At 43.3% G+C, this 14410-nt stretch overlaps 1 protein-coding gene across 1 annotated transcript in view; it reads left to right on the top strand.

The window, feature by feature from the left end:
- Positions 1-8158: 8158 nt before the first annotated feature.
- The window catches only part of RPL7L1 (ribosomal protein L7 like 1), a 37734-nt gene continuing 31482 nt past the window's right edge, over positions 8159-14410 (top strand). The window contains exons 1-2 of the mRNA XM_053712802.1: positions 8159-8250; positions 12691-12796. Coding sequence (XP_053568777.1) covers positions 8237-8250; positions 12691-12796 — 120 coding nt within the window. The 5' untranslated portion in view covers positions 8159-8236. The remainder of the gene's footprint in view (positions 8251-12690; positions 12797-14410) is intronic.

The raw sequence follows: 14410 nt of genomic DNA, 5'->3' as shown, positions 1-14410 counted from the left end.
ACTAAATGGGTAGAGTGCATCAGTGCACCTAACAATAGTGCTGAAACATGTGCAGCATTGCTCATCAACCACGTGTTTTCCAGATTTGGTTTACCCCAAAGAATCAAATCAGATCGGGGAACCCATATCACTAACGAAGTGATGACCAAAATGTGGAAAATACTAGGGGTTAAAAGAAAGCTCCATATTGCTTATAGAGCTGCCTCAAGTGGTGGTGTAGAGCGTTACAACCAGTCCATTGTTAAAATCCTCAAAAAGTTTGTGAGTGAAACAGGTAAAGATTGGGATGTAAAATTACCTCTAGTCCTAATGGCATTAAGAGCAACTCCAAGTAGTGCTACCAAGATGTCACCTTTTGAACTGATGACTGGTAGAAGAATGGTTCTACCTCAGCATCTGCTGTACCGTACATCAGACCAAAACTTGATAAACACTGCCAATACATATCAATATGTGGAGGACCTAAGAAAGCAACTGCAATATGCCTTTGCATTTGCTCAAAGAAACTTAGAAAAAGCTGCAACTGCCACTAAGACCTATTATGATCTCAAAACATCCAAAAAGGAATATGAAATAAATGATAAAGTTTATCTTTATAACTTTGGAAGAGATCAGGTTAGGGAGAAGACATTTCTTCCCTCAAGGAAAGGTCCTTTTATTATTACTGACAAAATATCTTCAGTGGCCTATAAAATAAGGATCCCCAAAAATGAAAGTTTCATAGATAAATGGGTCCATATCAATCAGCTGCAAGCATGCCATCCTTGTAGTTACAAGTCATAGAGGGAGAATGAAGTGTCATATCCCCAAACGCACTAAAGACATACTGTAGTTTAAAGATGCCTAGTGGATGAACATGAAGGCTCAAAAATGACAGACTTTCTACATAGAAGACTGTCTATGACGCGTACAGTCAACATCCTCACCAAATACCATCGACCTTAAGCCAATTTAAATAAATGTGTCCTACATCTATTTAAAATTGGAAGGGGGATTTATGTCAAGGTATAAGTAAATATATATATATATATATATATTGAGCCTATATTTACTAGTCAGTATCAAATGATTCATTTCCATTCTCCCCCCACTTGGCATGCAGGGCTATTTTGAATACAAAAGTGATGACAATGGAACATTTGGTGTACTTACTTGAAACAACCATTCCAAAAAAAAAAAAAAAGATTACTTCAAAGATAATCATCTGTATATTCTATATATTTCACATCTGTTTCCAAGGATGTCCCACTGAGGCATGAATTTAAAATCCCTATCAGATGATCGCTGACCCCTAGTTTTGCTCTGAGACCATCTATATTGCGTCTCATAAATTTTGGAGACAACAGCTCTATCCTAATATAAAACAAACCCCCCAGTTTTAGCTGAATGAAAACCTGTTTGTCCTGATTAAAAGATAGCATAGCTTTTGAAGCCAACAGCACTGCAGGAGGGAAAAAAAAACCAAGTTGACAAACAGAGACCATGTGTAAATTATCTCCTATGAAGGTTTTCCATGTGCTGGGAATCAAACAAATTAGCATTTGCAGTCCTGGTGTGACATAAATAAAAATATATTATCCTTGAAAAAGAAATAATTCAAATAACCCATATAGGTATATATATATTAAGGGGACACATTATATTAAATAAATAATTGCTGCATTGAATATATATATATATATATATATATATATATATATATATATATATATATATATATATATATATATATATATATATATAGGAGATAAATTCAGAATAATTATAGATTAAATAACAATTTTAATAATACCATGATTAAAATAAAAACATAACATACTTTCCTGTTTTTCCAGATGGAGCCAAAAGATGACATATACACGATGGATACATGGAATGAAATAAGTCATATCATATGATTGTGCACTAAATGTATATAAAATTTTAAATACATCTCTTGAAATATAATGAGATGGATATATGGAAGTCACTTTTACGTGATATGACCATAAAATATTGACATCTGATATTAAAGTATAAATTTTCTGTTAGGCTAAATGAAATATAAATGCTAACAAGAGAAAGCTACTAATGCAATACATTATAATATGTTTAATAGGGAAAATTAAATTAACAATATACTTATTTTTATATAATATAATGTTGGGCACATGATGTTTCATATCGGAATGATCAGAGAGTTGATGTGATGCTGCACCATCTATAGTTGATATTGTGAGGGATTCATGCAAGAAATTATGGCAGTTATTACATATTTTAAAGAAATAATCTCTTTCACTGTTAGAAATGTTCAGATGAATCTTTTTGTATGCGTCTACTGCCACCCGAGGGCCAAAACCCAATATAACAGTTAAGAGACTTAACTGTTTAAAGGATGCTTTTCCATAGCGACAATATATACTGCACCAATGGGAGCTCTCCCCAACATTATCCAATGAGCAGAGACAAGCACAAGGGCGTAAACGAAACAGGTCATCAATGATTACATAAAAGGAGTAGTCAATGCAGAAAGGGACACTTTTTTTTGTGACTTGCTGAGACTAAGAATTGATTTTGGCTGCGATACCTGGGAACACTTTTCACTGAGCAAGAAGCTGAAAACTTTACCTTGATATATGCAATAGCTTTCCTTCAAATGAGATGACCTAAAGACCGCTAAGAATTGGTTCAAATTGGTGAAGTATAATTGTTCTAATTTTTAAAACTTGAAACAAAGGTTATTGGTAAGAATATAGTCAATTTGTATTTAATAGATTTAAAGAGCAGTGTATATTTTAGCTTATATTCAGCCTGTGTATGGTTAAACTAATACTAAATTTTAAGTTGTTTATCTATGCAAGTATATAGTTATAACTCAGAATTGGGTTTTTGTATAAATAATATATATACCTTCTAGTGTTTAAATTAGAGTATATAGACTGTCCTACTGTTTAAATAAGCATTGTTAGAATTGTATTGCTTGGGTGTTTAGCTGTTAAAGATCTTGGAATCTCATTGTATTAACTAGGTAAAATTTTACTGTGAATAAGGTAGACTTGTATGAACTCTGCATAGCATATTATAAATAGTTTTTGAATGCATATAGTATTGACTCATATTCTGGTTCTTACAAATATATATATTTCAATATGCTCATAGATATTTACTAATAAAAAGAACTATTAATTTTATTGTATTAGTATATGCATATTTGATTGTGGGCTTAGTTTAAAGAAAGATTGTTAAATATATTAAATTATAACCCTACCATATACTCACATATTGTTTGAGAAGTACTGCTAAGATTCTTATAAATATACTGACAGGGGGCAGAATGAGGAAGGTTAGGAGGGGGAGCAGAATGAGGGAGGTTAGGGGGGGAGGTTAGGAGGGGGTAAAATGAGGGAGGTTAGGGGGCAGAATGAAGGAGGTTAGGAGGGAGCAGAATGAGGGAGGTTAGGAGGGGGTAAAATGAAGGAGGTTAGGGGGCAGAATGAAGGAGGTTAGGAGGGAGCAGAATGAGGGAGGTTAGGAGGGGGAGCAGAATGAGGGAGGTTAGGAGGGGGAGGTTAGGAGGTATAAAATGAGGGAGGTTAGGGGGCAGAATGAGGGAGGTTAGGAGGGAGAAGAATGAGGGAGATTAGGAGGGGGTAAAATGAAGGAGGTTAGAAGGCAGATTGAGGGAGGTGGCAGAATGAGGGGGGTTAGGAGGGGGTAAAATGAGGGAGGTTAGGAGGGGGTAAAATGAGGGAGGTTAAAAGGGGTAAAATGAGGGAGGTTATGAGGGGGTAAAATGAGGGAGGTTAGGAGGGGGAGCAGAATGAGGGAGGTTAGGAGGGGGTAAAATGAGGGAGGTTATGAGGGGGTAAAATGAGGGAGGTTAGGAGGGGTTAAAATGAGGGAGGTTAGGAGGGGGTAAAATGAGGTAGGTTAGGAGGGGGCAGAATGAGGGAGGTTAGGACTGGGTAAAATGAGGGAGGTTAGGAGGGGACAGAATGAGGGAGGTTAGGAGGGGGCAGAATGAGGGAGGTTATGAGGGGGTAAAATGAGGGAGGTTAGGAGGGGGTAAAATGAGGGAGGTTAGGAGGGGGTAAAATGAGGGAGGTTAGGAGGGGGTAAAATGAGGGAGGTTAGGAGGGGGTAAAATGAGGGAGGTTAGGAGGGGGTAAAATGAGGGAGGTTAAAAGGGGTAAAATGAGGGAGGTTATGAGGGGGTAAAATGAGGGAAATTAGGAGGGGGAGCAGAATGAGGGAGGTTAGGAGGGGGTAAAATGAGGGAGGTTATGAGGGGGTAAAATGAGGGAGGTTAGGAGGGGTTAAAATGAGGGAGGTTAGGAGGGGGTAAAATGAGGTAGGTTAGGAGGGGGCAGAATGAGGGAGGTTAGGACTGGGTAAAATGAGGGAGGTTAGGAGGGGACAGAATGAGGGAGGTTAGGAGGGGGCAGAATGAGGGAGGTTATGAGGGGGTAAAATGAGGGAGGTTAGGAGGGGGTAAAATGAGGGAGGTTAGGAGGGGGTAAAATGAGGGAGGTTAGGAGGGGGTAAAATGAGGGAGGTTAGGAGGGGGTAAAATGAGGGAGGTTAGGAGGGGTAAAATGAGGGAGGTTATGAGGGGTAAAATGAGGGAGGTTATGAGGGGGCAGAATGAAGGAGGTTATGAGGGGTAAAATGAGGGAGGTTAGGAGGGGGCAGAATGAAGGAGGTTATGAGGGGTAAAATGAGGGAGGTTAGGAGGGGGCAGAATGAAGGAGGTTATGAGGGGTAAAATGAGGGAGGTTATGAGGGGTAAAATGAGGGAGGTTATGAGGGGGCAGAATGAGGGAGGTTATGAGGGGTAAAATGAGGGAGGTTAGGAGGGGGCAGAATGAAGGAGGTTATGAGGGGTAAAATGAGGGAGGTTAGGAGGGGGTAGAATGAAGGAGGTTATGAGGGGTAAAATGAGGGAGGTTAGGAGGGGGCAGAATGAAGGAGGTTATGAGGGGTAAAATGAGGGAGGTTAGGAGGGGGTAAAATGAGGGAGGTTATGAGGGGTAAAATGAGGGAGGTTAGGAGGGGGCAGAATGAAGGAGGTTATGAGGGGTAAAATGAGGGAGGTTAGGAGGGGGCAGAATGAAGGAAGTTATGAGGGGTAAAATGAGGGAGGTTATGAGGGGTAAAATGAGGGAGGTTAGGAGGGGGTAGAATGAAGGAGGTTATGAGGGGTAAAATGAGGGAGGTTAGGAGGGGGCAGAATGAAGGAGGTTATGAGGGGTAAAATGAGGGAGGTTAGGAGGGGGTAAAATGAGGGAGGTTATGAGGGGTAAAATGAGGGAGGTTAGGAGGGGGCAGAATGAAGGAGGTTATGAGGGGTAAAATGAGGGAGGTTATGAGGGGTAAAATGAGGGAGGTTAGGAGGGGGCAGAATGAAGGAGGTTATGAGGGGTAAAATGAGGGAGGTTATGAGGGGTAAAATGAGGGAGGTTAGGAGGGGGCAGAATGAAGGAGGTTATGAGGGGTAAAATGAGGGAGGTTATGAGGGGTAAAATGAGGGAGGTTATGAGGGGTAAAATGAGGGAGGTTAGGAGGGGGTAAAATGAGGGAGGTTATGAGGGGTAAAATGAGGGAGGTTAGGAGGGGGTAAAATGAGGGAGGTTAGGAGGGGGTAAAATGAGGGAGGTTATGAGGGGTAAAATGAGGGAGGTTATGAGGGGGTAGAATGAAGGAGGTTATGAGGGGTAAAATGAGGGAGGTTAGGAGGGGGCAGAATGAAGGAGGTTATGAGGGGTAAAATGAGGGAGGTTATGAGGGGTAAAATGAGGGAGGTTATGAGGGGTAAAATGAGGGAGGTTAGGAGGGGGTAAAATGAGGGAGGTTATGAGGGGTCAAATGAGGGAGGTTAGGAGGGGGTAAAATGAGGGAGGTTATGAGGGGTAAAATGAGGGAGGTTAGGAGGGGGCAGAATGAAGGAGGTTATGAGGGGTAAAATGAGGGAGGTTAGGAGGGGGTAAAATGAGGGAGGTTATGAGGGGTAAAATGAGGGAGGTTATGAGGGGTAAAATGAGGGAGGTTATGAGGGGTAAAATGAGGGAGGTTAGGAGGGGGTAAAATGAGGGAGGTTATGAGGGGTAAAATGAGGGAGGTTAGGAGGGGGTAAAATGAGGGAGGTTATGAGGGGTAAAATGAGGGAGGTTAGGAGGGGGTAAAATGAGGGAGGTTATGAGGGGTAAAATGAGGGAGGTTAGGAGGGGGTAAAATGAGGGAGGTTATGAGGGGTAAAATGAGGGAGGTTAGGAGGGGGCAGAATGAAGGAGGTTATGAGGGGTAAAATGAGGGAGGTTAGGAGGGGGTAAAATGAGGGAGGTTATGAGGGGTAAAATGAGGGAGGTTAGGAGGGGGCAGAATGAAGGAGGTTATGAGGGGTAAAATGAGGGAGGTTATGAGGGGTAAAATGAGGGAGGTTAGGAGGGGCAGAATGAAGGAGGTTATGAGGGGTAAAATGAGGGAGGTTAGGAGGGGGTAAAATGAGGGAGGTTATGAGGGGTAAAATGAGGGAGGTTATGAGGGGTAAAATGAGGGAGGTTATGAGGGGTAAAATGAGGGAGGTTAGGAGGGGGTAAAATGAGGGAGGTTATGAGGGGTAAAATGAGGGAGGTTAGGAGGGGGTAAAATGAGGGAGGTTATGAGGGGTAAAATGAGGGAGGTTAGGAGGGGGTAAAATGAGGGAGGTTATGAGGGGTAAAATGAGGGAGGTTAGGAGGGGGTAAAATGAGGGAGGTTATGAGGGGTAAAATGAGGGAGGTTAGGAGGGGGCAGAATGAAGGAGGTTATGAGGGGTAAAATGAGGGAGGTTAGGAGGGGGTAGAATGAAGGAGGTTATGAGGGGTAAAATGAGGGAGGTTAGGAGGGGGTAAAATGAGGGAGGGTATGAGGGGTAAAATGAGGGAGGTTAGGAGGGGGTAAAATGAGGGAGGTTATGAGGGGTAAAATGAGGGAGGTTAGGAGGGGGTAAAATGAGGGAGGTTATGAGGGGTAAAATGAGGGAGGTTAGGAGGGGGCAGAATGAAGGAGGTTATGAGGGGTAAAATGAGGGAGGTTATGAGGGGTAAAATGAGGGAGGTTATGAGGGGTAAAATGAGGGAGGTTATGAGGGGTAAATGAGGGAGGTTAGGAGGGGGTAAAATGAGGGAGGTTATGAGGGGTAAAATGAGGGAGGTTAGGAGGGGGTAAAATGAGGGAGGTTATGAGGGGTAAAATGAGGGAGGTTATGAGGGGTAAAATGAGGGAGGTTAGGAGGGGGTAAAATGAGGGAGGTTATGAGGGGTAAAATGAGGGAGGTTAGGAGGGGGCAGAATGAAGGAGGTTATGAGGGGTAAAATGAGGGAGGTTAGGAGGGGGTAAAATGAGGGAGGTTATGAGGGGTAAAATGAGGGAGGTTAGGAGGGGGCAGAATGAAGGAGGTTATGAGGGGTAAAATGAGGGAGGTTAGGAGGGGGTAAAATGAGGGAGGTTATGAGGGGTAAAATGAGGGAGGTTAGGAGGGGGCAGAATGAAAGAGGTTATGAGGGGTAAAATGAGGGAGGTTAGGAGGGGGTAAAATGAGGGAGGTTATGAGGGGTAAAATGAGGGAGGTTAGGAGGGGGCAGAATGAAGGAGGTTATGAGGGGTAAAATGAGGGAGGTTATGAGGGGTAAAATGAGGGAGGTTATGAGGGGGTAAAATGAGGGAGGTTATGAGGGGTAAAATGAGGGAGGTTAGGAGGGGCAGAATGAAGGAGGTTATGAGGGGTAAAATGAGGGAGGTTATGAGGGGTAAAATGAGGGAGGTTAGGAGGGGGCAGAATGAAGGAGGTTATGAGGGGTAAAATGAGGGAGGTTATGAGGGGTAAAATGAGGTAGGTTAGGAGGGGCAGAATGAAGGAGGGGGCGCAGAGCGATGGGAAAACAAAAACAACAAATCAGCAGCTGTCACAGTGAAGCGCGCACACAACGCACATGTTCCTAGAGAGCAAGTGACGCGGGCATTATTTGTGCCACGTGCATAATCATATTACAAGTCACGTGGATTTTGAGTTGGTTCACAGAGGAATTTGTCTGGCGGTTGGCGGAAGGTATTCAGTAGGTGGTTGGTTGGCGGAAGTTATTCTGTAGGTGGTTGGTTGGCTGACGTTATTCAGTAGTTGGTTGGCGGAAGTTTTTCAGTAGGTGGTTGATTGGAGGAAGTTAGCGGAAGTGGGGTTTTTTTGCACTTCCGCCTCAATCGTCAGAACCGAAGAATCATCATGGAGGATTCAGAGTGAGTTTTTTATCGGGACAATCCGGTGCCATCCTCAGTGTCATTTTATAGTGGGAACGGTTTACTGAGCAGTGAGACTATCAGTGACGTGCACGCGCATTGTGTTGTGTATAAGAGTTGTGTGTGTATTAGTATAGAGGTGTGTGTGTGTATTAGTATAGAGGTTTGTGTGTGTATTAGTATAGAGGTGTGTGTGTGTATTAGTATAGAGGTGTGTATTAGTATAGAGGTGTGTGTGTATTAGTATAGAGGTGTGTGTGTGTGTATTAGTATAGAGGTGTGTGTGTGTATTAGTATAGAGGTGTGTGTGTGTGTGTGTATTAGTATAGAGGTGTGTGTGTGTGTATTAGTATAGAGGTGTGTGTGTATTAGTATAGAGGTTTGTGTGTGTGTATTAGTATAGAGGTGTGTGTGTGTGTGTATTAGTATAGAGGTGTGTGTGTGTATTAGTATAGAGGTGTGTGTGTGTGTATTAGTATAGAGGTGTGTGTGTGTGTGTGTATTAGTATAGAGGTGTGTGTGTGTGTATTAGTATAGAGGTGTGTGTGTGTGTGTATTAGTATAGAGGTGTGTGTGTATTAGTATAGAGGTGTGTGTGTATTAGTATAGAGGTGTGTGTGTGTGTGTGTATTAGTATAGAGGTGTGTGTGTGTGTATTAGTATAGAGGTGTGTGTGTATTAGTATAGAGGTTTGTGTGTGTGTATTAGTATAGAGGTGTGTGTGTGTATTAGTATAGAGGTGTGTGTGTGTATTAGTATAGAGGTGTGTGTGTGTATTAGTATAGAGGTGTGTGTGTGTGTGTGTATTAGTATAGAGGTGTGTGTGTGTGTATTAGTATAGAGGTGTGTGTGTGTGTGTATTAGTATAGAGGTGTGTGTGTGTGTGTATTAGTATAGAGGTGTGTGTGTGTGTGTGTATTAGTATAGAGGTGTGTGTGTGTGTGTATTAGTATAGAGGTGTGTGTGTGTGTGTATTAGTATAGAGGTGTGTGTGTATTAGTATAGAGGTGTGTGTGTGTATTAGTATAGAGGTGTGTGTGTGTATTAGTATAGAGGTGTGTGTGTGTATTAGTATAGAGGTGTGTGTGTGTATTAGTATAGAGGTGTGTGTGTGTATTAGTATAGAGGTGTGTGTGTGTATTAGTATAGAGGTGTGTGTGTGTATTAGTATAGAGGTGTGTGTGTGTATTAGTATAGAGGTGTGTGTGTGTATTAGTATAGAGGTGTGTGTGTGTATTAGTATAGAGGTGTGTGTGTGTATTAGTATAGAGGTGTGTGTGTATTAGTATAGAGGTGTGTGTGTGTGTGTGTGTATTAGTATAGAGGTGTGTGTATTAGTATAGAGGTGTGTGTGTGTGTATTAGTATAGAGGTGTGTGTGTGTGTATTAGTATAGAGGTGTGTGTGTGTGTATTAGTATAGAGGTGTGTGTGTGTGTATTAGTATAGAGGTGTGTGTGTGTGTGTGTATTAGTATAGAGGTGTGTGTGTGTGTGTGTGTGTGTATTAGTATAGAGGTGTGTGTGTGTGTGTGTGTATTAGTATAGAGGTGTGTGTGTGTGTGTGTATTAGTATAGAGGTGTGTGTGTGTGTGTGTGTGTATTAGTATAGAGGTGTGTGTGTGTGTGTGTATTAGTATAGAGGTGTGTGTGTGTGTGTGTGTGTATTAGTATAGAGGTGTGTGTGTGTGTGTGTGTGTATTAGTATAGAGGTGTGTGTGTGTGTGTATTAGTATAGAGGTGTGTGTGTATTAGTATAGAGGTGTGTGTGTGTGTGTGTGTATTAGTATAGAGGTGTGTGTGTGTGTGTGTGTATTAGTATAGAGGTGTGTGTGTGTGTGTATTAGTATAGAGGTGTGTGTGTGTGTGTGTGTATTAGTATAGAGGTGTGTGTGTGTGTGTATTAGTATAGAGGTGTGTGTGTGTGTGTGTATTAGTATAGAGGTGTGTGTGTGTGTGTATTAGTATAGAGGTGTGTGTGTGTGTGTGTGTGTGTATTAGTATAGAGGTGTGTGTGTGTATTAGTATAGAGGTGTGTGTGTGTGTATTAGTATAGAGGTGTGTGTGTGTGTATTAGTATAGAGGTGTGTGTGTGTGTATTAGTATAGAGGTGTGTGTGTGTATTAGTATAGAGGTGTGTGTGTGTGTGTATTAGTATAGAGGTGTGTGTGTGTGTGTATTAGTATAGAGGTGTGTGTGTGTGTGTGTGTATTAGTATAGAGGTGTGTGTGTGTGTGTGTGTATTAGTATAGAGGTGTGTGTGTGTGTATTAGTATAGAGGTGTGTGTGTGTGTATTAGTATAGAGGTGTGTGTGTGTATTAGTATAGAGGTGTGTGTGTGTGTGTGTATTAGTATAGAGGTGTGTGTGTGTGTGTGTGTATTAGTATAGAGGTGTGTGTGTGTGTGTGTATTAGTATAGAGGTGTGTGTGTGTGTGTGTGTATTAGTATAGAGGTGTGTGTGTGTGTGTATTAGTATAGAGGTGTGTGTGTGTGTGTGTATTAGTATAGAGGTGTGTGTGTGTGTGTATTAGTATAGAGGTGTGTGTGTGTGTGTATTAGTATAGAGGTGTGTGTGTGTATTAGTATAGAGGTGTGTGTGTGTATTAGTATAGAGGTGTGTGTGTGTATTAGTATAGAGGTGTGTGTGTGTATTAGTATAGAGGTGTGTGTGTGTATTAGTATAGAGGTGTGTGTGTGTGTGTGTGTATTAGTATAGAGGTGTGTGTGTGTGTGTGTGTATTAGTATAGAGGTGTGTGTGTGTGTGTATTATTATTATTATTATCGGTTATTTGTAGAGCGCCAACAGATTCCGCAGCGCTACCAACAGATTCCGCGTGTATTAGTATAGAGGTGTGTGTGTGTGTATTAGTATAGAGGTGTGTGTGTGTGTGTGTATTAGTATAGAGGTGTGTGTGTGTGTGTGTATTAGTATAGAGGTGTGTGTGTGTGTGTATTAGTATAGAGGTGTGTGTGTGTGTGTATTAGTATAGAGGTGTGTGTGTGTGTGTATTAGTATAGAGGTGTGTGTGTGTGTGTATTAGTATAGAGGTGTGTGTGTGTGTGTATTAGTATAGAGGTGTGTGTGTGTGTGTATTAGTATAGAGGTGTGTGTGTGTGTGTATTAGTATAGAGGTGTGTGTGTGTATTAGTATAGAGGTGTGTGTGTGTATTAGTATAGAGGTGTGTGTGTGTGTGTGTATTAGTATAGAGGTGTGTGTGTGTGTATTAGTATAGAGGTGTGTGTGTGTGTGTATTAGTATAGAGGTGTGTGTGTGTGTGTATTAGTATAGAGGTGTGTGTGTGTGTGTGTGTGTGTATTAGTATAGAGGTGTGTGTGTGTGTGTGTGTGTGTATTAGTATAGAGGTGTGTGTGTGTGTATTAGTATAGAGGTGTGTGTGTGTGTATTAGTATAGAGGTGTGTGTGTGCGTGTTCTGTGTATTAGGGTTTGTACATTCGGTAGTAGGAAGCTTCTTTTGGTGTTTAAGATATCTATGAAAAGGATCACAAAGAAAAGGGCGCCCCCTAGTGCAGTACTGCGATGGGGATAATAACAATTCCTGTGTTGTAATGATACTCGCAAGGAGAGCAGCACCAAATGTGCTATATGGTACAAGCTGGGGACTCACAGTGGCCCAGGCATCTGAGGAACCAGCTAGACAAGCTGAGAAACGCGTAGCAATCTGTTCCTATTGTTTTTATGTACTTTAGGGGAACATAATACCCACTGTTTTTATATATTGGATTTTAATAAATATAAATCATTCTATACGGAAGCCTGAGCCTGACTCCCTTTTTTGGTTACCTGGAATCTCCTGTACCTTGCTATCCGGTGGCCGGATCAGTGTTGCTGTGCCACTGTGAGTCCCCAGCTTGTACCATATAGCACATTTGGTGCTGCTCTCCTTGTGAGTATCATTACAACACAGGAATTGTTGTTATCGCCATCGCAGTACTGCACTAGGGGGCGCCCTTTTCTTTGTGATCCTTTTCACAGATAACTTATTTCTGCTGTTATACACGAGAGGCGCTGCCGTTACTCATCAAGCCTGCATCGTTTGGCATCACCAATACAGATGAATAATCATTTGGGACTATTTGAATATCTGGACTTCTGATATCCGATAAGATTTTTACTCTTTATTGTGCACATATTGACCATTTCTGATGTGTGTGAGTCACTGGAAATAGGCAGTTTGTACCACTATTCTTAGTTTCTGTTATAGCGCCCCCTACAGTTGGATATTTAGTTGTTTCCGCAGTATTTTTCTTTCGGTGTCTGCTTCTGTTCAGTTCCTCTTGTGCAGGTGAAACACTTCTGGATTTGCATTGATCTTGGGGTGTTGCACTTTTACAAGAATGTTTGCGGCAGCTGGTAACTTGCACATAGCTAGTAGATAATGTCTCCTCAGCACCCTTGACTGACTCTCCCTTTCCACAGGCCACGGAAGCTGCCACGTGTGCCAGAAAATCTGCTGAAGAAAAGGAAGAAGTATCAGGGACTGAAAGCGGCTGAAGCGAAAAGGGCGTTAGAGGAGAAGAGGAAGGTAATGCAGTGTTTATGTAACTGGTGGCTCCCTATAGGTTATACTACTTGCAGTAGTAAGGAGGCTCAGTTTCTGTGTCACAACATAGGATGTGCCGGGTAGTTTGCACTGCCTGTCGTGTGGGGTGCACTGGGTAGTTTGTACGTCTCAGTGTGGGGTTGCTGGGTAGTTTGCACTGCCTGTCGTGTGGGGTTGCTGGGTAGTTTGTACGTCTCAGTGTGGGGTTGCTGGGTAGTTTGTACGTCTCAGTGTGGGGTTGCTGGGTAGTTTGTACGTCTCAGTGTGGGGTTGCTGGGTAGTTTGTACGTCTCAGTGTGGGGTTGCTGGGTAGTTTGTACGTCTCAGTGTGGGGTTGCTGGGTAGTTTGTACGTCTCAGTGTGGGGTGCGCTGGGTAGTTTGCACTGCCTGTCGTGTGGGGTTGCTGGGTAGTTTGCACTGCCTGTCGTGTGGGGTGTGCTGAGTAGTTTGCACTGCCTGTCGTGTGGGGTTGCTGGGTAGTTTGCACTGCCTGTCGTGTGGGGTTGCTGGGTAGTTTGCACTGCCTGTCGTGTGGGGTTGCTGGGTAGTTTGTACGTCTCAGTGTGGGGTTGCTGGGTAGTTTGTACGTCTCAGTGTGGGGTTGCTGGGTAGTTTGCACTGCCTGTCGTGTGGGGTTGCTGGGTAGTTTGTACGTCTCAGTGTGGGGTTGCTGGGTAGTTTGTACGTCTCAGTGTGGGGTGCGCTGGGTAGTTTGCACTGCCTGTCGTGTGGGGTGCACTGGGTAGTTTGCACTGCCTGTCGTGTGGGGTGTGCTGAGTAGTTTGCACTGCCTGTCGTGTGGGGTTGCTGGGTAGTTTGTACGTCTCAGTGTGGGGTTGCTGGGTAGTTTGTACGTCTCAGTGTGGGGTTGCTGGGTAGTTTGTACGTCTCAGTGTGGGGTTGCTGGGTAGTTTGTACGTCTCAGTGTGGGGTTGCTGGGTAGTTTGTACGTCTCAGTGTGGGGTTGCTGGGTAGTTTGTATGTCTCAGTGTGGGGTTGCTGGGTAGTTTGTACGTCTCAGTGTGGGGTTGCTGGGTAGTTTGTACGTCTCAGTGTGGGGTTGCTGGGTAGTTTGCACTGCCTGTCGTGTGGGGTTGCTGGGTAGTTTGTACGTCTCAGTGTGGGGTTGCTGGGTAGTTTGCACTGCCTGTCGTGTGGGGTTGCTGAGTAATTTGCAGTGCCTGTAGTGTGGGGTGTGCTGAGTAGTTTGCAGTGCCTGTTGTGTGGGGTGTGCTGAGTAGTTTGCACTGCCTCTAGTGTGGGGTGCGCTGAGTAGTTTGCACTGCCTCTAGTGTGGGGTGTGCTGGGTAGTTTGCAGTGCCTGTAGTGTGGGGTGTGCTGAGTAATTTGCAGTGCCTGTAGTGTGGGGTGTGCTGAGTAATTTGCAGTGCCTGTAGTGTGGGGTGTGCTGAGTAATTTGCAGTGCCTGTAGTGTGGGGTGCGCTGAGTAGTTTGCACTGCCTCTAGTGTGGGGTGCGCTGAGTAGTTTGCACTGCCTCTAGTGTGGGGTGTGCTGGGTAGTTTGCACTGCCTCTAGTGTGGGGTGTGCTGAGTAGTTTGCACTGCCTCTAGTGTGGGGTGCGCTGAGTAGTTTG

The sequence above is a fragment of the Bombina bombina genome, chromosome 4 (assembly GCF_027579735.1).
Source record: "Bombina bombina isolate aBomBom1 chromosome 4, aBomBom1.pri, whole genome shotgun sequence".
Taxonomy (NCBI): Eukaryota; Metazoa; Chordata; class Amphibia; order Anura; family Bombinatoridae; genus Bombina; species Bombina bombina.
The sequence above is the reverse complement of the archived record's forward strand: the minus strand, read 5'-3'. Positions and strand labels throughout refer to the sequence as shown.